Source organism: Malaya genurostris, chromosome 3 (assembly GCF_030247185.1).
Source record: "Malaya genurostris strain Urasoe2022 chromosome 3, Malgen_1.1, whole genome shotgun sequence".
NCBI lineage: Eukaryota > Metazoa > Arthropoda > Insecta > Diptera > Culicidae > Malaya > Malaya genurostris.
The window spans coordinates 18,389,116-18,415,195 of record NC_080572.1 but is presented as its reverse complement, the minus strand read 5'-3'; the positions used below and the strand labels follow the sequence as shown (position 1 = coordinate 18,415,195).

Genomic DNA, 26,080 nt, shown 5'->3' with positions numbered 1-26,080 from the left:
CTTTTTAAACAATTTTAAGAAATTTGATTTGCATCTTATTTTGTAAAAATCGGTTAAGGAATATCCGAGAAAATTGAATGCGCATTTTCTCATAGATTTGCACATATTGCCTTGTAATTCCGGAACCGGAAAACGGATCGGAATATAATTTAATGGCGATCTATAGGACCGTAAGACCTTTCATTTGAATCTATGTTTGTGAATAGAAGCTCAAAAGTCGGTTTCCATGCACGGAACCACCCGCGATCCAATTTCAACCAGAATATTAGTTGATTTTCTGAATTCGATTGGTTAAAATTTGGTACAACTAATCGATTGTTGTTTTAACCAAGCTGTCATTTTTGTTTTTCGTTTAACAGAAACGATGGTTGAAACAACTAATTTAACTGTTTGAAAAAAAATGCTGTCAATTAGTGAGGACACATACCTTTCAATTTCAACAAATATTTTAGTTGAAATAACTGGTGTTGTTATTGAAACAAAATTATGTTAGTTGAAAAATAAATCGGTTTTATTTGTTTTAGACATTGCAAATAGTTGAATCAATTCGAACAATGTTATTGATTTGCGAAAATTTTAGTTAATTTATATGAGCTTGGGTGCATCAACCGCTGGGAATTGGAATTTTGCGACGGCAATTCAAACGCGTCATTCAATCGCAGCGCGTTCTGTGTTTTTGAAACCCTTCGCTCCTGTTACTTTTATAAATTAAATTCATGTCAAAAAGCGTTTTATTGCTAATGTATGAATATCATCATCGGTATCAAACAGCTGGAAGTAAAACAGTCTGCTGGAAGTAAATCAATGATCGAATTTGAAGCATAAAATTTTTGCGCATACCTGAAAGATTACAAGATGATCATTCATAAACATTTTCTAATTTGTCACCAAATCTTTTTCATCTTAAACAAGGTTAACTTTATCACAACACCGCTGTTAGATAAACACTTGTTATCATGAATTTCTCAAATCGAATGAACACAATTTCACCAAACGCTTTAACCATCGATGTTGTTTTCATTGACATTTTGGAGCGACGCGAACAGATTTCAACTAAAAAAGTTGTTGATTTTGCATTGCAATTATTGTTTTGCTTTCAACTGTCTCCGCCATTTGACAGCATTCAAAACAACATATTTTTCAACTACTTGAATATATGCAAATCAAAAACCATATTGGTTGAATCAAAAGGAAATTAGTTAAATCAACTATCGCAAAAATCAAAAACTGCGATATCGCAATTTTATGATCGAAGGGTTCTCCGTGCACAGTGATTGCATAGCCCTTCTATATGAGAAAGTCAAAAAGAGTTAAAAAGGAGTTGTCGAGGAAAATACGGTGCCCCGCTCGCATCAAATAAGTCTGATACTAGAGCTTTATAACTGTTGTATACAAAAATACAAAGATGAAGAAGCAACAAACCCCGTTATAAAATCTAACTTCAGTCAATTGAAATGCGCCCCTGTACCACGGAAATCAAGGTGCCCCATCAACAAAGTCAGCGTCTAACCAATGAAATTTGAACAACTACGGCACTGAATACAACTACCAATCTCGCAAATCTTCCGGCTTCTCTCAAATTTTTCCATCAGACTCACGATAAGCCTTGTTGGGGTGAAAAATTTTTCCATTGTTTTTATTTCGGCTCACTTTGGTTTAACGTGGCATTTTAACAAAAAAAATTTTTTTTCTTTATTGCTGGATCTTGATGTCATCTATTTCCTTGATCTTAATGGAATGGCATCCAACTCTCTATGAAATTGGATGTTAACAACGTTGTTTGTCTTGTTGCATTGAAGCACGAGCACACGTTTTAGATCAAGATGCATTCGCTTCTTAAGCAAACTTTCAAGTTCTTGTATCGAAGGTCGAATTTTGCACTGCCTGAAGTCAATAATTTTTTTTCGTGGTGGCATTTGTTCACTTAGTTCACTCATTTTGGAATCGTTTTATTGTTCACTACACAATACTGTACTTGGTTTCTGCCGTCCTGCACGTAAGCGGTTTTGTTGTACAGACTTGGATGAGATGTGAAAGCGAACTGTGATTTTTTTTTATTTTTCATTAAATTGAATGAATTTGCCTTTCTCATATAGAAAGGTGATGCAATCAATTGTAAAATATACCAGTGAAAATTGGTCTGGAGGATTCAAATGGAACGCCTCGTTACCACATACGGAATTCCTGAATTTCATTCGGATCTGACTTCCGGTTCTGGAGTTGTAGGGTAAAACTTAAAGTGCCGAAATAAGAACCGTAAAAATTTTCCAAACTGGAGTCAAAGCTACACAAATCGATAGCCATCATTAGTAAGCAGCTAAACAAACCGATTCCGACTATCCAGGTTTCCGGTCTCCGATTCCGGAAGGTGTGTTGTGTCCATAGGTCATTGTTGTTGATGGCTGTTTCCGATGTACTGGTTTTTTTGGGTTGGTGTGAAGGAAGTGTGGTGTGGTGTAGTTGTCTCCTTGTCCTGTTTATCACATGGCTTACCGTAGTGAACAGCTTTTTGGTGTCTTTTGTAGCGGCGGTAGCTTTTGTTCGTTTGGTTCACTCATTTCAAGATCGTTCTATTGTTCACTTGACAATACTTGGTTTCTTCTGTCCCGAACGTAAGCGGTTTTGTTTTATAGACTGCCTGGATGAGATGTGAACGCGAACTGATGTTCATATATGAGTCATGCTGCAAACTTTTACCTAACCCTACAATTGAATGCAAAAAGGAGTTTATGCTCCAAGGATGTAGATAATCGGATGGATTTAGTTGTCCTCAAATCTCCGTATGTGCGCCAGGATGTCACAATTGTGATAATTTATGATCCGCCATAATTGCTTTTTGGATGCTGATCCGTTGATTAAGTGATCGAATGAGGGATCGAACGAGGTAAATTTCTGTAGATAATAGGCTAAACGTATGCGCAGGCACCATGTTTGCTTCTACTCTTTCGCCAAGTTCTGATATTTTTTACTGGAGAATATGGAACATTTTTGTCTAATGGAACAGTAATTCGAGAGTAACTTGGCTTGTTGACATGTGCGAGGACCTTCAGTTCTAATTTTTCGGTCCCAGTGCAGATTTATAAAACTAGTTTCCACACCAAAGTCAGGCAGGTATTTGTAGTGTGTTACAATTTGGGTTTCGCACAACGATTTACTTCATTAAAATGACGAAAAAAGAAAATATGCAAGTATTGTTGCTTGAAACTACAAAGCAAGATATTTGATGTTTCTCAGGGAATTAGTTTTTTTTTCAATAAATATTTCGATTGAAATAACATTCGAACAACAATTTTTTCGTGGTAAAATATTGATAAATAAAGCGGCGAAAGAGTATTTTTGAGAACGTTTCTTAGCAATCATGATTTGCGGTGTCCACAGTATCTCAGTGGAGACTAATCAGAAGTAAACAAATCGAAGCAGAATAATTGTAGTAGATGTTTTTCGTTTTTTTTAATTTTTGGTGGTTGTTCAAAGTCAAAACTATGATTTTTCACACAAATGCCGCCATTTTCTAGCAGTAAAACCTACCTAAAGTAACAAAAATGAAAACGTTGGGGTCAAGCATTTTACATGTAGGAAGTGTGTGCAAAATTTGAAAATAATTGGTGAAAGATACGTACTTTCAAAACCTACTTCCGAGAAAAACGCGATTGTATATAAAATCGATGCCCGGGTTGGCGGTTCAGTGCATAGGGCACTGGACTTACAAATCAGTGGTCGTATGTTCGAGCCCTGACCTGGAAGGATTCGTAGTAGTGTCAGTAGAATCGTAGCACCAGCGATGCAATGGTTCTGTACACTGTTTATCGTTTTTTTTTTATTTAAAAGATATTTTATTCAGGCCTATTTGCGTACAAGCTTTACGTTGCCGATTGAACCGATTTTTTAAATAATTTTTTTTTTGAGTTGGATCTCGTTGTCACCCTTTTTCTAGGGGGAGAGGAGCTTCCATTTCCATCCTGCGAGGACTGAGGGACACTTCGTTCGTGGTTCGTCTCGTCATCCATTGCCGCATCGATGGTATTGTTGTTGGTTTCATTGCTAGTTGCTGGAGATGAGTCTTGTTGTACATTGTTTACAGTTGCTGGTTGGTTGGATGGTAAGTTGTTAACTGCAGCTAATGTACTTTGTTCTATAGGGGATACGTTGGATGGTTTCGTTGAAGGGGATGCTTCACTGTTGTTGGTGACTGTCACAGGTGTACTGGGGGTAGCTTTTAGTTGGTGTGAAGGAAGCACCGTTGTCCTTTGGTGTAGTTGTCTCCTTGTCCAATTTATCACATGGCTTACCGTAGTGAGCAGCTTTTTGGCAATATTGACATGTGGCCATCTGATTGTCATAGGTAACAAGTGATTTGCACGGAATTCTTGAATCTTGGCCGAAAATCACATAAGAAGATATAGGCTTCTTCAAGTGTATGCGTAATAAACGTACGCCATTTAGAATACCGTGGAAAAAATTCTTCCACTTTTCTTTTTCGATAGAGAGAATCTCTTCGTATTGGGACATAGTTTTGCGAATATAATAATCGGTGACACTTGAGTGAAGATCGTGCACACGCACTTCTATAGCACTATCATCCATATATACTGGAATGTTGCACCTAATGTTCTCGTGCTCCACATAGTGCACATTGTTATTGTCTTTTGCGAATTGAATTGCATCCAACTCTTTGTAAAACTGGATGTCAACATCATTATTCGTCTTATTGCATTGAAGTAAATGCACACGTTTAATGTCAAGATGCATTTGCTCCTTAAGCAAACCTTCAAGTTCTCGTATCGAAGGTCGAATTTTGCACTGCCTAAAGTCAACAAAAATTGTATTCTTTCGTGTCGGCGGTAGCTTTTGTTCGTTTTGTTCACTCATTTCCGCGGTCTATTGTTCACTACACAATACTGTACTTGGTTTCTTCTGTCCCCAACGTAAGCGGTTTTGTTTATCGACTGACTTGGATGAGATGTAAAACCGAACTGCAACTTTACATTACTTGATTTCAGCCTTTCAAAAAGTATATGTATGTGCCTTTTGGTCTGCGACCCTGCTTCCTATAAGTAGTTTAAGTTAATGTATAAAAAAGGTAAAATGTTAAATAACTTTTCAAGGAAAAGGCCAAATCGTACAAAATGTGTATTTTTATGGGTTTAGTAATTGTCTCGAACATAGTAGACATGATTTTAAGGGATTCCAAACGAAATGCTTTATATATCCGAAACTTTTTGCGTTAGACCTATAGCTTCTTTGGCAAAGTTTTTTCTCGTTAGAAGTTCTAAAACTTTATAGGAAACATCGTTTTTCCATCTCTTACGGGAAAAAAGTCGTTGAAATGAACTTTTAGCATAGTGGGCTTTGCACATTTTTTTTTATTGTGATCAAATTACGAGGTATATTTTTGGAAGGAAATGAAAGCTCATCTCCCCCTAGAAAAAGGGTGACAACGAGGTCCAAGCTTAGCTTAGCTAATTTAGACCGCTCGTGACTTTCCCGCGATTGATCAGAAACCAGTTGAATTTGCATATTGAACCAAATGCATGATACTTGGGGAGTAGTAGATCATGTTCAACGTGCAACCTAAGCTGACTTAGAACAATGACTGGTCAATAACGTAGATGGCCACGTCCATGCAGGTCAATAAGGGAAGAAAAGGAATGCTAGTTCAACAATTGTTGCTCCTAGTGACCGCGGAATTCTCTTCATCACCACAATTGTCACAGGAAAGGAGTGGTGTTAGTGGGGCGAGGAAATGGATTTATCTTGGTAAATAATGTGTTCTACTTATTACTTCTAATATTATTATGTGTTTATTGATCTGGGTAGCCGGCTACCGAGAATAGGTTGCAATTTTATCGCATTTTGTATTAATATGTGCTTCTAACTAAAATACGAAATTTCTTCCGAAACTCGTAAATCTCCGACAGCGGGCTGTGGAGAGGCTCGCTATCCGTTCATATATTTAATTCATTGTGTTCTGTTTTTTTTTGCAATAGACAGCAGTAATATTGTACAACGTCTTAATAACGTATAACATACAACGTTAGGTAATACGAAGTATTTTCGATATCTACTCTCCTACAAAAAAAAAAACAAATGGATCCTCCTTGCAGTCCAAACTAAATTTACATCCACCGTTGTTAAATACGGTCGCAAAAAATATCTGCACGGTTATAAATTTCACGCGCGTATCTTAAACTAAGCGTTTAACCATAAGAAAAATGGATCAAACGTTCCCTGAATAATCGATGGAGTTTAGTCTAGCCCGATTTTTAGTAGAGAGAAATATATAAAGACTAAATAAAAAAAAATCTCTAAGAAACGATCTCACCAATAACCTGATTCTCCTATTCAAATTGCACTATGGTCCGAAACGGGAAATTAGCGCGACCAAAATATTTTCACTATTATATATTAGTTGCAAAATTGTGCGCAATAATTAGTTCAACAACTCTTCTGAAGACAGCTTTTCCATAGAACGTTTCTGAAAAAGGTGTATTTTCAGGAGCCACCCTACTTTTACTCGGTAAAATTGATGTAACTCGATCAAATGAAAAGCTAGAGAACTGCTTTTTTCAGCAAAGTTACTCAAAATAAAAAATTATTACAACTCTTCTGTACATTGAAATTGTTTTTGAGCTCAATTAAAAAAGTTAGATTTTTAGATTTCAATCTAAATAAGAACCACCCTAGTAACTTTTTTCATTGAAAGAAGCGCCATTTGATTAGAAATAACTTTTGTGAAGTCACCAACTACAAAAAACTTATATGTAATAGTGAAAATATTTTTGTCACGCTAATTTCCCGTTTTGAACCACTGTGCATTGCTGTAAACAAAGCGAGAAAAAACACTACTACCGAAAAAATTGAATGAATTTTTGATTTTCAGTTTGAATCACACGATTTACTTGTAAATTTTCACACATTCCATATAAATCTGATAACATAAATCTGATAACATAAATCTGATAACACCGACAACGATATACAGTTGACGCTTCGATAGGTTGACGTCGTTTATTTTTGAACGGTAAAATTCGCAGTTTTCATCGCTTGAGCATTTTTTTTAGTTTCGCTAAACAGCAATATTCAATAAATAGTACTTTTGACTTATCAACACACACTTGTCACAGCTGTACTATCACTCAAATTAACTGCTTCGATGACTTCCGGTGGAGCTCTCAACATGTAATCACGTTGATTCGCGGATAGTGCTTTAGAAATTCGAGTAGTTCGCGAGAAGGAAAGAAAGTTTTTTCGTGCTGAAGTGGCTCGGCGGTACGACGCTGCGAGATACCATCGGTAGTCAAAACAGTAAAGTCCATGTGACTATAAACGAAACCGCTGGATGTATCATTGTAACCTTCCCAATGTCATTGTAACCTTTCCAATCAAACAAAGAAAGAAGAAGAAGAACTGGTTCGATCAATCACTTCACTATAAGTTGTTTGATACACATTGTAATTAGACTTTTTCTAGGGCAACACTTAGGCACCGCATCGTACTTCCAGTGATCAAAAGGGTGACAACGCGGTCCAATATAAAAAATCGGCTCAATCGGCCAAATAAAACTTGTGCGTATATAGACCTGATTAAAATTATCTATATAAAAAAAAAACAATATGATAAACAAATATTTCCGCTTAACAAAGAGTACAGTTGACAGTCATAACCATTAGCACACTGGTAAATATAGCTATACCCGGGTTGGCGGTTTAATGCGTAAGCCGCTGGTCATACAATTCAATTGACGTATGTAGGCTTTAAAACCACTTTTGCCCCATGGAAAATTTTTGAACTTTTGACAATTGAGAAAAAAAACTGCAAATTCTATAGTTTATTTTTGTAGAAGAATGTATAAAAATAAACTTTGTTTCGCAAATATAGTTAATAAAGTCTATAGCAGGATAAGCATGTGAAATCTGCCCCCAAAGGGAATTCATATTGTTATACCACATTCGAAAGGTCATAGATTGAAAACAATTTTCTCCAAGTTTCAACCCTTTAACTGCCATATTGACGAGGCTAGGGTGGTTCTAATGATTTTTATTTTATTTGATTTTTGAAGAAACCGCTCCTCCGAAAAATTTGAAAAAATCAGGTATATTTAAGGCATTATGGGGAAGGTATACATTTTTTTCAAAATTTTTGAATATGTATTTCTTTCATTAAAAAATACTTGAAAGTTTTGAAACATTTTGTTGCCCTCTTCCAATTTTTGCACCACCCCGGATTTTTGAGTGATAAATAAAGAATTTTTGGACATGTTAAAGTGGTATGTTTTCATATTTTGAAAAAATGTGGACGACCAAAATATTTGATTTTTTCTAAAAAATAAATAACAGTCGACCATGCGTTCCCATCAAATTCTAAGAGAAGGAAACGCATGGTGCTCTGTTCTAGCAGTTTCTAGTAGTAGTCAACCATGCGTTCCCATCAAGTTCTGTTAGAAAGAAAAGGCATGGTGCTTTGTTCCAGTAGTTTATGCAACTCAAGCGCAGGACTTAGAAATCAAAGTAACGAAAAGGAGAAAATGAATTTCAACCATTGCATAATACATACACAATAATACTCCGGGTACAACCTAGGAAGCTACAAAGTAAAAACTTACTGGTATGTGGTTCATATATGAATGGTAGTAAAATATAAACGTCGCGAGTATCACACATATGAAATTCGGTTACGGCAGTCAAGAACTAGAGCGGGTGTCAGTTTTTTACGTGTTACTGATAGATGTAATGAAAGAATAATGAAAGGAAGAAGGAAAATTTCGTTACAGTTTCAAAAGTGACTGTATATAATTCGATAATTCGCTAGTGTTTCATGAAATGGTCAAATTTGCACTGTGGGGTCTCGTACAAAGCGGTTTCCTTTTAGACAGCTCTGTACATTTCACTAAATACATAGCGAGTTGAAACAACAGCGAATTGAATTTTTCTTTTTTATATTGGTGAATATTGATGAAGGTTGGAATCGAAACAGAAGTGACCATTGATGAAGGTTGGAATCGATTTCTTAGAATTATTGACTGTATACTGAATTTAAATAGAAACTGGGATAAAAAATGTTTTAAAAATACATTGCTATTTGAAAGCACACATTTTCTCTGTGATTATTTTAGTTTATTCTCTAGACTTATCATCGTCACTTCTTTTGTTGATAGTCGTTGCTAGCTGTTCTGATTTAAGTATTCCGGTCTCAACTCACTGGATAAAAACTGAGCATAAGGATAGGTAGTAAATAATGGCGGCCACGTGTGAACAGTAACAAACAGTTCTATTGCCAATAGCGCACTCACAGCAACGGCGCTGGATTCCCAAATATCCAGTCGAAATTTTAGTGTACTCGATATAGCCCTTGTATGCTTTGAAAAACGAGATACAACTTATTACGGACCCGAATAGTTTTTTATGCTATGTGTGTCTTAATTAGGTCATCTCGTGATAAAGCTTTAAATCCAAAATTGTTGAAAGAAAATCCTTTTCAAAAGCTTCTATTCCAGAGCTACTATATTCCGATATTTGTTGCTCTCGTTCCAATCCAAGGATTGATGATATTACCTTATTAGAACTTCCCGTTCGCAATTTGAATAAAAATACGACTAAATCTTCCTCATTGACACCAGCATATTACGAAGCTCAATGATATTTGGCCATGTTAAACTAGTAAAACCCTGGAGGCGTTCCTCTGAGAGTGAATAATCACTTACTGAGTTAATTGGTATATGAGAGGTCATTATGTATTTTCAGATTTTTTATGGAAAGTACGGAGCTTTCTACACAAAATTAAAGAAATCCATTCACTCAAAAATTAAAGAAATCGATTCAGCGAATCAAGTTTTTTAATGGACATGGTCGATAAATGTATGACTTGAAATTATAACTTAAACGAAAAATAACGCATCGCTTCTTTTATATCTGTTGTTGTTTCAAATTTTAGAATAAATATAAAAATATATAGCGCTCTCAGTCCACAAACCATGAAAACCATCATGAAGATATTCGATTGATGTTTTCAAACACAAAATTCCAATCTTATCTTTATCACACATTTTTCCAGAAAACTATAGACCTCGATAACATATCTTTATTATAACTTTTGACACTGTAATGAAATGAAATTTTCTTCTTTCTTTCATTATTCTTCCTTTACATCCATCAGCAACACGTAAAAAACTGACACCTGCTCTAGTTCTTGACTGCCGTAACCGAATATCATATGTGTGATACTCGCGACGTTCATATTTTACTACCATTCATATATGAACCACATACCAGTAAGTTTTTACTTTGTACCTTCCAAGGTTGTACCCGAAGTATTATCGTGTATGTTTTATGTAATGGTTGAAATTCATTTTCTCCTTTTCGTTACTTTGATTTCTAAGCCCTGTGCTTGAGTTGCATAAACTACTAGAACAAAGCACCATGCGTTTCCTTCTGACAGAACTTTATGTAAACGCATGGTTGACTACTACTAGAAAATGCTAGAACAAAGCACCATGCGTTTCCTTCTCTTAGAATTTGATGGGAACGCAACTGTCGACCGACTGTTATTTATTTTTTAGAAAAAATCAAATATTTTGGTCGTCCACATTTTTTTCAAAATATGAAAACATACCACTTTAACATGTCCAAAAAATCTTTATTTATCACTCAAAAATCCGGGGTGGTGCAAAAATTGGAAGAGGGCAACAATATGTTTTAAAACTTTCAAGTATTTTTCAATGGAAGAAATACATATTCAAAAATTTTAAAAAAATGTAAACCTTCCCCATAATGCCTCAAATATACCTGATTTTTTCAAATTTTTCGGAGGAGCGGTTTCTTCAAAAATCAAATGAAATAAAAATCATTAGAACCACCCTAGTTCCGTCAATATGGCAGTTAAAAGGTTGAAATCTTGAGAAAATTGTTTTAAATCTATGACCTTTCGAATGTAGTATAACAATATGAATTCCCTTTGGTGGCAGATTTCACGTGCTTATCCTGCTATAGCCTTTCTCTAGTTCACATGTCTTATAAATTGACAACCACACCAACTGACATCGGATAAACCGGTCTCCGGCATCAGCTTCTAGATGTAGCGGAAAGAGTGATCAAAATTCCCCAAAATGGAACTCAATCTCTTTACTCCAAGATGACTTAACTGATTTTCTCGAAAGGAAAGAATCGGGCCTTCCCGATCAAATGTTTCTTGATGACGTAGAATCATCGGCGATATCTGATAATTGTTACTTATTTCAACGACATTTCAGCAGTGTATTCTCCGATGAAATTCTATCGAGTAATCAGATCTCAAAAGCTAACATCAATGTTCCTAGCCGCTCTCCGACTGGTTCACACCCCTTCATAACAACTGCTATGATTGAAAAAACGTGTATTAAGATGAAATCATCTTCCAAAGCTATACCGGATGGTATTCCTTCGTTAGTATTGAAAAAGTGCTCAAACAGTTTCCTAATTCCACTGTCGATTTTGTTAAATATTTCTCTTAGGTCAGGAACATTTTCAACTATTTGGAAAAAATCATTTATTTTCCTAGTTTTAAGGGGAAATAAAACCGATGTATTCCATTATAGTAGTATAACCGCACTATGCGCCGTATCTAATTTATTTGAAATTATAGTTCTGGATTTCATGAAGCACAACAGCAACAACTACATTAAAAAAACTCTAACCGGATTCTGGCCGAAACGATCAACTGCAACATACTTACTCTGCTACACTTCATTTACAGTTCAATCTCTACAAGCACGCCTACAGGTTGATGCAATCTACACTGATTTCTCTGCAGCCTTTGACAAAATAAACCACCAAATAGCAGTAGAAATACTCAATACTTGGTTTCAGTGGATCGTTGCTAAATTGGCTCGAGTCGTATCTAATTAGTCTAATATCTGTGAAAATCGGAGACTTCATTACAGTGCCTTTCACTGTCAACTCTGGAGTATCTCAAGACAGTCACTTAGGACCATTCTTATTTTTACTCTACCTCAATGATCTCATCTTCATATTGAAATGCCACAAACTCTCCTTCGCAGACGACTTCAAGACGACTTCATTTAGTTAAATTTCAAGAAGACACTATATATTTACAGTCACACTTAGACTTATTCACAAACTGGTGTTAGGATAATAGAATGGTTGAAACGTGAATTTTCCGTGAATGATCTAGTCCCTTCGACACTAGAATATGCAGCTGTTGTCTGGGCACTTCACTATCAAATCGACATTGCACGCATCGAAGTTACCAGCGTTTACAATCACGTATCGATTGTCCCGAACCTCTGCAATTGATTAATCTGGACGCAGATTATCTTTAGATCAGTATTTTTTTGTAACCGTTTGTATTTTTGTTCAACCATCACTAGGTCTTTTTCCGCTCACTGTTGGAAACTAATTAGGTTCGCTCGCTGATATTAACCCTTTTGCTTCTCCTCTCATTTTTCTTCGTCTTCTGTTTTTTATTGGAAACTAATCAGGTTCGCTTGCAAATACTAACCCGCTCGCACTTTCTTCTTTTTCTCCGTCTTTCACCATCTTTTCGATCACTAATTAGATCCACTTGCTCCGCTGTTTGACCACGCTTACTTACCACCCCCTTCACCTTCTTTCATCATCCATTTACCTATCCATTTCTCTCTTCTCTCTCTGGCCATTTAAGCAGAACACTATTGCTGCCTTGTGATGCCGTTTAAGAACACTATTGCTGCCTTGTGATGCTTGGTGTCATCAACTAGTTATAGGGTTATAGGTTTAGTTTTAATTGTTAGTCTTTATTGTTAGTGTTAAGCCTTATTGTATCTGTTGGATCATTGTAATATGTTGATACAATAGATGAAGAGATTTTCTGCCTGATGGAGAGAGAGAGAGATTGCCAAATTTCATCTCCATCGGGCTTTTCCATGCTCCCCACAATAAACAAAATAAACAAAATAAACAAAATAAACAATATAAACAAAATAAACAAAAAAAAAACAAAATAAACAAAATAAACAAAATAAACAAAATAAACAAAATAAACAAAATAAACAAAATAAACAAAATAAACAAAATAAACAAAATAAACAAAATAAACAAAATAAACAAAATAAACAAAATAAACAAAATAAACAAAATAAACAAAATAAACAAAATAAACAAAATATACAAAATAAACAAAATAAACAAAATAAACAAAATAAACAGAATAAACAAAAAAAAACAAAATAAACAAAATTAACAAAACAAACAAAATTAACAAAATAAACGTACATGCGTACTCAATTTTCTCGGAAATTTCTCAACCTATTTTCACAAACTAAGATGCAAATAAAAGATTCTCAAATTCTTTAAAATGTCCTCTAAAAAATTTCTAGATCCGACTTTTGGTTCCGGTATTACAGCGCGATAAGTGGAAAATTTTCAATTTCTTGAGCGATGGCGAAACGAGGTGGAAATTTATAAAATAACTTACTGGGAAAGTTGGTGGATCTTGTTAGTGGATTTATAAATCTACTTTGGGACTGCTAGTCCCCGGTTTTCGTTTCCGAAAGCACGGATAATAGTAAAGAAAAGCTCCAGAAACGGTAATCACTTAGATTTCTCAGCAGCGTTTAAACCGTTTTTCACAATACATAAATTAATGATCTCATTATCTTAAAAGATACTGCGCAATTTCATCTAGATTCGACTTCCGGTTCCAAATTTATATGCCGATGAGGGTCAAAACACCCCCGCCTTTCGCACGATGCACACAACTTGCTTTATCGATTTCGCATAGCTTGTAGCATTACAACATTGAAATCTATATTTTTCAGGAGAATAATCTGTATTGAGTGATCAAAATGCTGTATTGGAAATATGTATGTGAAAATGATAAGAAATTAAAGCGCAACGAAATGAAAAAGTTATTAAATTAATGATTAAATGATAGTTACTTTTTGTTTAGAGGTAGCGTATTGTAATGCAGTTTTTTCCATATCGGCTATGCAGTCAATACTGGATTAAAACAAATATTTTTGTTTTAACACCCAACGTTTCGACGCTACTGGTTTGCGTCTTCTTCAGGGGAACTGTATTTAAAAATAGACGTTACAAACTATGTTCGACTAATCACAATTTTGAAAAGACTTACAAAAACAGGTTATCGTTCCTCGTCACAAACACTCTTGTAGGTGTCAATAGTCATACGGTGGAAATTCAGCATCTGGTATAACTATAGGGTGATTTTTTAAGAGCTTGAGAACTTTTTTAAACAATAAAACGCATAAAATTTGCAAAATCTCATCGGTTCTTTATTTTAAACGTTAGATTGGTACATGACATTTACTTTTTGAAGATAATTTCATTTAAATGTTGACCGCGGCTGCGTCTTAGGTGGTCCATTCGGAAAGTCCAATTTTGGGCAACTTTTTCGAGCATTTCGGCCGGAATAGCCCGAATTTCTTCGGAAATGTTGTCTTCCAAAGCTGGAATAGTTACTGGCTTATTTCTGTAGACTTTAGACTTGACGTAGCCCCACAAAAAATAGTCTAAAGGCGTCAAATCGCATGATCTTGGTGGCCAACTTACCGGTCCATTTCTTGAGATGAATTGTTCTCCGAAGTTTTCCCTCAAAATGGCCATAGAATCGCGAGCTGTGTGGCATGTAGCGCCATCTTGTTGAAACCACATGTCAACCAAGTTCAGTTCTTCCATTTTTGGCAACAAAAAGTTTGTTAGCATCGAACGATAGCGATCGCCATTCACTGTAACGTTGCGTCCAACAGCATCTTTGAAAAAATACGGTCCAATGATTCCACCAGCGTACAAACCACACCAAACAGTGCATTTTTCGGGATGCATGGGCAGTTCTTGAACGGCTTCTGGTTGCTCTTCACTCCAAATGCGGCAATTTTGCTTATTTACGTAGCTATTCAACCAGAAATGAGCCTCATCGCTGAACAAAATTTGTCGATAAAAAAGCGGATTTTCCGAATGGACCACCTAAGACGCAGCCGCGGTCAACATTTAAATGAAATTATCTTCAAAAAGTAAATGTCATGTACCAATCTAACGTTTAAAATAAAGAACCGATGAGATTTTGCAAATTTTATGCGTTTTATTGTTTAAAAAAGTTCTCAAGCTCTTAAAAAATCACCCTGTACAAAAACACATATAACAAAAATTCACAAGAAATGTACAAACAGGGCTACTTACAAGAATTACAATACTCATTACTCATTAAAATTTGTCTAGAAACACAAATTAAAAAACTTTTGCTATGGTCACTATCTTTTGTTATGGTGGATTTTTTTCCCTCTGATTTCTATCTATGGTACATAATGAAATATTTCGTTGTTTGGATTATTAAGCGATAAAAAAGGGTTATGATATCTTGGAAATATTTTTGGTGAAACAATTCCTAATTGTATGCAATATTGCTGCGTATACCACACCATTTTTTCCATAAATACGTTTTTTTCATATACAATATACATAAGTTTTTCTTCGCCGTGACATCCACAATACATAGTACTTTAAGCCTAATACATTTCGAATATCATATTAGTATGTTGGTATTCATTAGTTAATCTAAGCACTGTTTATGTCAAGCGAGTTGCTATTATAAATTACATTAAATAAAATACATATATTTTGTACATGATCTCATAACTATTTCAGATTTGTTTGTATCAGTTCATCACTTTTATTCAATATCATCTAGTTGGCTATTGGTTGAACTCATAGAAGAGAAAACAGTCTAACATAAAATAAAATTTAAATTGGAACTCCAATGAACTTAATGAAATGATAAAGAAGTTTCATTTAAGGAAGCCCGGGTTAGCGGTTCAATGCATAGGGCGCTGGCTTTACAAGCCAGTTGTCGTATGTTCGAGCCCCGATCTGGAAGGATTCTTAGTGTCAGTAGGATCCATAGTACTAGCCATGCAATGATTCTGTACACTAAGGATCGGCTGCGAAGACTGTTGAAACAGAAAGGCTAAATTCCACAAAAGGAATGTAATGCCAAAAATAAAATAAATAATGTAAGGAAGATCACGACAAGTAAGAATGTCGCGAGCTAGGACATTGGATAGTCTTCCTTGGGTACGAAAGGAATTTATTAGTTGAGATCTGACATCACGATACTCCACGCATGTCCAAACGACATGATTAGTCTCGGAAAGTCCAATTCGAAGGAGATGTGCGTCTAACGTGTAGTGATTGGACATGAATCTGGACATCACACGAATGAAATCCCTACTCACATCCAGTCTCCTGAACCATGCCTTTGTCGATATTTTAGGAATAATTGAGTGCATCAACCGACCCAGATCATCTTTATCCCAAGAAGCTTCTTTGGCGCTACAGAATTCATTGAAAACAATCGGTCTCTCATAAATTTCACCCTCAATAGCACCACGTTTGGCTAAACTATCGGCTCTTTCATTGCCTGGAATGCGGCAATAAGCCGGGACCCAAACTATTGTGATTTGATAATTATTATTCAATATGACGTTCAGGCACTGTTTTATTTTGCCCAAGAAAAACGGTTCATTTTTTCTAGCAGCGTTTGACTGAATGGCTTCAATTGCACTCAGACTATCTGTGAAGAGAAAATAATGGTTTGAAGATAATGTGACGATTACACTCAAACTTTAATGAACTGCTGCTAACTCTGCTATATAAACAGATCCAGGTTCTTGAAGCCTAAATGAAGCCGAAACATTATTGTTGAATATACCAAACCCAGTAGCCTCTTCAATTCGTGATCCGTAATATCCGTAATAATATTTTTGGGATTGCCATCGAGCGTAAGTGTTCCGGGATTCCACGCACTTTGCGCTGCATGGATGTGTCGAAAAATAAAGTTGAGTCAGGGACATTTAGGAGGCTGTCACGGATAGGAATATATCTTGAAGGGTCGATTTTCTGTGACATATGGTCAAAATATACTGTCATGAATCTTGTTTGTGATTGAAGCTCAACTAGTTATTAATAACCAGGGGATTCAGTACCTCACATCTTATTAGCAGTCGCGATGAAAGCTCCCAAAAACAATCTTTCAATGGAAGAACTCCCGCCAGAACTTCAATACTCAATTGTATGTGTCGAATGCATGCACCCTAAAGCAATTCGCAAACAACGATACTGAATTCGCTCCAGTTTGATAATATGAGAGTTTGCAGCGGAACGCAAGCTCTTGCTTGCATAGAGTAAAGTCATTTAGAGCGATGATGCAAAAAAGGGTAAAATTCTACTAAATTCGGCTCAAAGGTCTACATAGTTCCGCAACGGAAAGCACAGAGTTTGTAAGGTATTTAGGATCAAAATGATATTTAAATTTAATTGTCCTTAATTTTCACAAAAAATACTAATTCTCTCAGAGACTGTAATTATTGAATGAAATTCTTATTTGTGTGGCTGTTCACTTGTCTTTAGTGAAATAACACACGATCAGAGATAGGGAACCTAACAGTAACTATTGGTTTTAATTCAATATTTGATAAGTTTTTCAATGCAATTTCAATACAGCTGAAACATTTCCCGGGTAGAGGTGAATTGCAAACAAAGAACAAAATAATGTAAAAATTCACCATCATATCTTGTCCTGATGTTTCTGTGCTGTCATAGCGATACTTGATATTTTCTTGATATTTCATCAAAGGAATCGAGGAATAGTACAATATCTGTTAAGCATCAAAATAAGTTATTAAATCTTATTGAGTAATTGATGATATATTTCAATTTAATTAAATACAATTGATCCCGTAGTTCTATCTTCAAATAAAATACAATTGAATAAACTGGATCAGAATCAGATAAGAGGGAAGCTTATGATATTATTCTTTTCCGAGTACTAGAATATCCAATAACTGAAACATTCGTCTTCTATAAATATTTTGTTCTGGTTTTGATATTACAATGACAGAATTTGATATTTTGTTACTATTATCTCATATAGACTTTGTTATGGGTTTTGATATTTTAACTCTTATTTCAAACTAAATAATGTTAATTTCTGCCATTGAGATGTTCGGTTTTAATAATAAAATTTGCTATTGGTTTACCAATCACTTCTACCCGGGTTTGCTTGGCTACAATTTCTTGATGTTGATTCAGTGCAAATACTTGAACGGCACCTAATTTGAGCCTATCTCAAATTCTTTACGTGATATTTTTTCCTGAGTTTGATTAACTAAAACCTTTGAATTTCATAGTTTTTGCTGCCTGCCAACGAACCTCACCATTACAAGCCTTCTGTCACTTCTATCTTATCCTATTGATTAGAATGACACTTCTAATCACTTCCTTCGAAGCATGTGAAGAATCCATAGGTTTTAGAGTTGAGGTTGTCTGAGCACGGTGCGTTGACCGAAAGTGCATTAACGATGTCTCTTATTTCAACTGCTCATACTTACGTATTTTATCCTGGACTGGATTAAATTCGATGAATAGCTACTTTATCAACTGTCAGCTCCTGCCCCTTTGATCGGTGGATCGAATTGGAAAAGGGCAAATTCTTGACCTGGGTTCATCATTTACTGTAACCCCAATCATAAAAATCAAATAAACTACAACTGCTGAGATTCCTCCAACCAAACAGCAATAAGACCCCCGTATAGAATTCGATTTTGTTTCCAGTCGAGAAAATCAACCGCCGGAGCAAAGTCATCCATTCCAAACTTTACTGTCGGCAATCAAACAAACTTGATCATTATGTACGACCAACACAAAAAAAATTCTTACCGACACCCAAACATCGGTACATAGTCGATGTGGGACAGAAAGCAACTTCTAGAATGAGTTCATCTATAATTCACATTCTCACCTTGTTTATTTGTGTCCTTTCCGGTTGCGCTTCTTTCAGCTTGCTACATAGACGTCGAAGCCGCAGACGATAACGACGGTGGCCAAGGTGAGAGCCAAGCAGACGGCGCAAAGGAATTCAACGGAGCTCAAGAAACCAACCCGAAGAGCAATGACGGACATAGTGATAAGCTATCTAACGGCCAGTCGCAGTGGTGTGATTTACCGGAACATATCATGGAGCGCATTTTTGCACACCTGAGTATCCGTGAACGGTACTATGCTAGTTTGGTAAGACACCACAGTCTGACTTTCTCAGAACGATGCGAAATAAAACTTTGTAAAATTGTCTTGGGCTGATGGGAGCATGCGGCTGCGGATGCTGAAGCTCAACTCAATTTATTCCATTTCGCTGATGAGATGATTTTTCGTTTCTTTCTCGAACAGACCTGCTACAGTTGGTACCTGGCGTTCTATCTACCGAACGTATGGTCCAATTTCCTGGTAGAAGATAAAACACTCTCGAGACTAAAGTACAACTACTACTCCGGTTGGCAACCGGTACTGGATCCGGCTCGTGTGCAACTTTGTCTGCTATCTGTAGGAAGATTATTCCGGGGACTGGATTTTCGCCCGGTATTCTCGTTTAACAACATGTTTCAATTCATGACCACAATTTCGTGGGCCATTGAACAGAATCAAAAGCCTACGCTCCCGCGGGAATGGATCGGCTGCGGAACCAAAATCAAATCTCTGAATTACATCTTCCCGTGCAATATGGCATCCAGTGAGGACCCGGAATCGATTAAATTGTTCGGCACGGGTGGCCAACTGCTCGCCGCACTCAAGAAACTGATGTACAACTTACCTCACCTGCAAACCCTGAAACTGGTCGACTTGATGCTAGAAAGGTACGAGGCGAATCACTTGCTGGACGAAGTGCTGGAAGCGTGCTGCTTGGTGCTGAAACGACTGCATCTGATCAATGCGACTATGGTGCATTGCCCCGTGATGCACATTGGATTGTTTCTGAATTTACGGGTAAGTTCCGTTCCATACATTGTATCCAATTGCGTATGATCTGTGAAAGGAGTAAAACAATTGTTACACATTTGCATCGTCTTTGGATCGATTGGTACAGTTTATCGCAATCAGGCACGATGCTGCGTGTTGGAGAGATTGCTTTGTAAGTGCTTGTAGTACATTTTGAAAGTGTTTGGTCGGTTGTGTTTCGTTTGTATCTAACGAGGACAATATGATAATTGTTATAATTTGATATGTCGCAGAATATATTAAGCATAACACAGTATTGACATAGAATTTATGTCATGTGTAATTTTTATTATTAAAAATGTGTCCACTTGAAAAACTGTAAAAAGCTAGTTCTGTGGTCCAATTGACAATAGAAACTCAGGTCGAGGTCCCAAATCCTACACACACAAATTTTTGAATTTTACTTGTTGTCTAATATGATGCCATTCATGAAAATCTAGCATATCAAATGAAAAAAATGTCTGGGTGTGTATGTGACAAAAATATGCACTCAAATAAAAGATACTCTTGCCTTTACTCACATAGGATATACCGGTCCCCGGAAATTCGATTCGAACGATTTTCTCGAACTTAGATTCAATTGAAAGGTCATAGGCTCTTTTAGGAAATTTCTGAATTTTGTTCGGGTATGATTCTGGCTGCAGTGTGATAAGTGATGTAATGTATTTATCGTCAACAGTATTTCATATTAATAACTAATTACCTAAAATATTTGTACTTTCTTTCCAACACAGCGTAGTAATTAAATTGTGGATCCCTTAAAAGGAAATCTTTTCCACTGGGATTCCACTTTAATAAATTGCACATCAAACCATGAATAAATAGAATCTCAGCGGTGTTTGAAATGCCAAGTCGTCGTATAGAGCGATGATGCAAGACAGAAAAAATGCCCCCCAGTATTTTGGCAACTGGAATAAATATTAGAAAATTTGTTAGAAATATCTTATGATATAACACTTTTTTCGGTTATCCCCGTATTTCGTCTTCGCAATCCTTCATATTTTTAACTAAGTTACTAAAATTTTTAAACAAATTTACTACAATGTGAAATGTGCTATACTGTACCACTTTCGAATATTGGTTATTACTGGAATAGTAGGGGAAGTGTATGTGATTTTTGCTTGGTTGCTTTTTGCTCTAATCTCTCCGTTTCCTATATAAAAATTCTTTATATATTGCAAAGTTCAATGATCTGTAGTAATAATTTATTGAACCATCCCCCCACCCCCCAATATTTCATGGAACTTGCCGCCCCTGTCTACAAATCATTTAGTCGATGCAACAGTGTCGGGAGAAAAAATAAATTAAAATTCTAATCAGGTCACAAAGCGTACACCGAGTACTGATAAGTCCTACCTTAAATCTATCATGTCGGCACTATTTTGCATTATAATATAAGCGGATATTGAAAATCAATAGTGCACCCGACTGGAACTGATGAGCAGTTTCCCCTCTTCGAGAGTAGTTCAGGAAAACATTATGTAGATGGAACAAAGAGGTGCTTTCAGAGACACCATTTATTCACAATGCAGGCTTCCTACTGCTTAGGGGATCACTTGCATCACAGTCACGCGATCTGCGGCAGTCGTGCTGGCACTTTCCGGGTCTGCTGTGAAACAGATGATTTCTCACAATTGCTCACTCGCTGATTCTCTCAGCCCATGGTCCTTTTCTGTGGGGCTACAGTTAAAATCATATGTAAGTGACATCATCCTACGGAAACACCGATGCATTTCCAGTGCTATTGTTGGTGGTGATGCGGGAGAGGTCATTTTGAAAAGAAGAAGGGTCGATGACATAGCAAATATGACTGGCGGTACTCTATGATCTCGATAGTACGAGCTACATTCATATGTTTGTATGCAGCAGTACGGGACCATACCTTTGGTGCATGTTTCATATCACTCAAAGAGGTGACAGTGAATACATTAGCATACATCAATTCACGAACTGCAGTTTTATGGTGATAACCTAATCGATTCTTGTGCTCTTCTCTATTACGAATGCAACTAATAAAAATGATTTATTATTTATTTATTACTGAAAATGCGACCATAATCGAGTATTTGTTGTTAGAAAACTTGATTGTATTATCGATCGACCCACTCGCTATAATAGGTTTTATTGCACTTTAATTTATGCACAGTTTATTCTTGCAACAGATCCTCGTTGTGTCTCCGCAAAACATTGACGACGACATCCTGACACTGCTGGCCGATTCTAAAGTACGACACCTGTACCTGTTCCAGAACCGTTACACTCCGGTAGCACTATCGATCAGTCCGTGTACGACCAAGGGCTGGCGACTGCTTCGCCGGGATAATCCCGATTTGCGGGTACACCTGCGGGTCGAGTCCACAAGTGCAGGCGAAATTTTGCTGCAGCCGGAAGCGCCGGTGCACAGTATGATTTATCAAACGACGAAAACAATGGTGAGTAGAATTTTCAAATGCGTTTTTCTAGGCTTCTTGGTGTGTTGGCTGCTGAGAGCAGTATATTTTCATATTATTTTAAAGGAAATATTAGCTCAAGATCCTGTGTGTTTAAGCTGGTAGTGCTCTCTTTTTTATCAGCTGTATGTTACTGGGTATAAAGGTTTTATATTTCTATTGTATACACAGCGTAGATAAATATTCCAAAACTAGTTTTAGCACTTGCTCTGGTGAATTTGAGATTTTTGATAAGGTACGGAGTTGAATCGTCCTGCTATGTTATTTCTCCTAAATTTTTGGACATCAAAACTAACAGTGTGAAGTGATGTGTGAAGGTGTGCACTAAAAAATTGTCTTCTCTGAATTCAACGAACGTATTATCGACGAGACTAAAGCCGATCAAAATATTGTTATCATTTTCAGATTGACACGGACAAATTACTCGCCGCAATCGATACATACCAGTCCACGCTGACAGTGTACGGGTATGAAATGTTGCCAGATTTTACTATGTCTGTCGAGAGGCAAGAAAGAGTTGAAAACCTTCTAGTACTAATGGCGAGATTATGCACGGGTCTGACCGTACTGGTGAGGATGTACTTATGAAAAGGATGTATCGTAATTTTTCGGCCGAAAAATTTCATCACTCTTTTTCAGATGATCCGTGAGCGGATTTCAACGGTGACGGTATTGCTTATCGTACGATTTGCAAAAAATTTACGCCACCTTATCGTTCGACGGACCCAATTGATGGTAGGAGACGATTGGCCTAGGAATCCGGATTGGAGTGATGAATTCTATCTATGGCTTTTGATGGCTTCACGCTCAATTGAATCAACCGAAAAGGAAATATCGCAGATTATGGGTACGAATTGGAAGGCTATTAGTGATGAACATTTTGCTAAGACTTTGTTAACCAAGCACGTGGATCATTGAATCGTCGATTGTCAGAAGAATGGGAGATACACTGGTCCCTCATCTAACAAAAGAAGACCAATGAACGAGACGGCCCATCTAGATACAGTCATAAATGAGGCTATCCTCAGAGCTCCCTTTTAATTAAGTGTAGATAATCGAACAATTATTTCATTACTGTGTAGACTGTGGAGGAAGGAACAAATCCCGAAGAACAGCCTCTTGTGATACACAATCAGAAGGCACTTTGGTCTTGTTTTTCCTCTTCGATGCGATGGTCTGCTGGATTTTCTTGAATCGTTATTATCAGCAGTCATAATAATGTTACCCTCATTTTTGTTCTGTTGTTACTTGTAATAGCAAAGTCTGGCCCGGCTGAGTCTCGGAGGAATTTTCTCCTCATTTCATAGGCGCTTATCATGAAGCCTAAGCAATAAGACCGAAGAAATTTAACATTATTAGCATCGTGTGCCGTTTTAGGGAGGTTCGGAAAGTAATATCACAACAGCAGCTCATTACACTCTAGCATGTCGTGTATTTCATAGTACTATTTAGAAAGTAAAAAAGATAAGCATACCCTAGTGCAAATGGTTGAGTAATTTACAATAAAATGCGTTCAAAAGCAGTAAACAAAAGCAATCACAATTGTAACATGATTTTAATGGTCTCTGTCACTTTCGGTCATGAGATTTAACTTTTCATCACTGCAATGTTAGTAAAATGTAAAAAAAATATGGTACTGGAGTCCTAGATAATAGTTTAATGGCCGATCTTACTGATTGTTTAGACTTGGTTGTACCCATTCACAAAACCATTTGGGGTCGTTTGACTTCGCATAAGAGCAATTCCAGGAATGAGTAGACGAAAAAGTGACAAAATCGGAATCGACCTTCTCCGATTTAGATGAAACTTTGCACATGACTTCAGTATGGCAAACCATAAGTTCTGAACAGATAGAGAGGTCAATCCGACTCACGACTGATTTTTAAAAAGGGCGTGTGTATTTTTGCATTCCACAAAAATTTCCTTTTTCAAATCGTTGTAACTCGGAAACCGTTAATTGTACAAAAATGGCGTCCAGGGAGAAGTTGTACGGTATCGATTGGGCACTCGTTCTCGCTGAAAGATAATCATTTAAACAGTAGAATATTATTCTACAAGTTAAAGGCAATATATTTGTTCATGATATCCTTTCTTCTAAAAGTAGCTGTTCTTGAGATACTTGGACATATAATTATAACACCATTTTTTATATTTCCATGAATTGTTTATTTGCTTGCTATATCTACAATTATTACATGTATATATCTACAATTATTACATTACGATCGTATGATTTTCCTTATAAGCCCGCCTACGACAGCGATCACAAATGTTCAACGCGGTATTCAATTTAACCTTGCTTGAGCTTCTAATTTTCCAATTATGGTTTCTGTTAATAGGAAAAATTTTTCGGGACACACAAAACCAGGAAAAGGTTAACAACGCTTTGGGAAAACCATATTGTAGTATTGTAACTGTTTCGAAAGAGATTTGTTATAAACTAATATCTGTTCTACGATGCATAGCTATTTATATGTGAAACAGGTAGAATTTAGGTAAGCAATTCGCCGGTACGTACGTTGGTTGTAAACAGTTGGTAGTCAACTAGCACAGCTCTTTGATTCTACATGTGTTTATTCATTTTGACGTAGTCACGTTAGTTCTACTGTTTAAATGATTATCTTTCAACGAGAACTTGAAATTTCGAATATATCTGTAAATTGTTTTAGCTGTAATTTCTTCATTTTTCAAAAGGAACGGATGGGATAGCCATCAATCTGTAGGTTTTAATAAGAGCTTTAAAATAAAAATTATCAAAAAAAAAATAAAACCATGATTTTTTAAAATTTAACTTTTTCGGATTATTTTGTAATTATTGAGAAAAAAAAATCAAAAATTTTCTTCAGTGTATATATTTTTAGAGTGCCCAATCGATTCCCTACGACCCAACGATTTGAAAAAGGTAATTTTTGTGAAATGCAAGAATACATACGCCCTTTTTAAAAATCAGTCGTGAGTCGGATTGATCTCTCCATCGGTTCAAAACTTATGGTTTGCCATACTGAAGCCATGTGCAAAGTTGTATCCAAATCGGAGAAGGTCAAGTCTGATGATCTGCTAAGCATTTCTGGAATTATTCATAAGATGTTAAACATAATCTGAACGGGCTCTACAGTCATAAAATGGTTCTGCAATAACAAAATTTTATGTGAACATAAAACTATTGATTCAGCAATGAGGGATAAACAATGGGATAAAATCAGTTATTTTGTCAGCCTACCGAAATAAATTGTTGGGATCCCTTCAAGCAATGTGGATCCTTAAAATCACGTCCGATATAGATTAAAAGTGAGTTTTGAATCCAACATAACACCAAGGTCATTAATACGATCAACTCTTTGAAGCATTTTTCCGTCAATTTTATAGTCAAAAAGTAATGGATTCAAAATTCGGTCGAATGTTATGTCCTGACATTTTGCTATGCTGACGATAAGCCAGTTCCTTCGACAATAGGCAACGAATTCATCCAGAAGCTTTTGAAGACGCACGCAGTCGTCAATAGAGCGTACCTCAAGGTAAAGTTTTAAATCGTCGGCGTAAACTAATTTGCAGCCACTATCGAGCAGCAAAATAGCGTCATTAAAAAACTGCGAGAACATGTTGCTGCCTTGTGGTACACCTGATATGTTCGAGAACGATGAGGACATACAGGAATCAAGCTTGACTCGTAAGACTCTACCACTTAAGTAAGAGCAAAGCCAGTCAATGAACTTTTGTGTTGCGCCCAAACGCGATAACTTGCACAAAAGAATTCGGTGATCAATTCGGTCGAACGCCGCGTTTAGATCAGTATATACGGCATCAATTTGTACT

General features: G+C 36.4%; 1 protein-coding gene across 2 annotated transcripts in view; it reads left to right on the top strand.

The window, feature by feature from the left end:
• LOC131436284 (uncharacterized) overlaps positions 1-25,014 on the top strand; it is a 40,935-nt gene extending 15,921 nt beyond the window's left edge. For both annotated transcript variants that reach the window (XM_058604924.1, XM_058604923.1), the window contains exons 2-6: positions 18,826-19,055; positions 19,212-19,805; positions 21,980-22,249; positions 22,673-22,837; positions 22,907-25,014. In XM_058604924.1, coding sequence (XP_058460907.1) covers positions 19,002-19,055; positions 19,212-19,805; positions 21,980-22,249; positions 22,673-22,837; positions 22,907-23,185 — 1,362 coding nt within the window. In that variant the 5' untranslated portion in view covers positions 18,826-19,001 and the 3' untranslated portion in view covers positions 23,186-25,014. The remainder of the gene's footprint in view (positions 1-18,825; positions 19,056-19,211; positions 19,806-21,979; positions 22,250-22,672; positions 22,838-22,906) is intronic.
• Positions 25,015-26,080: the final 1,066 nt, after the last annotated feature.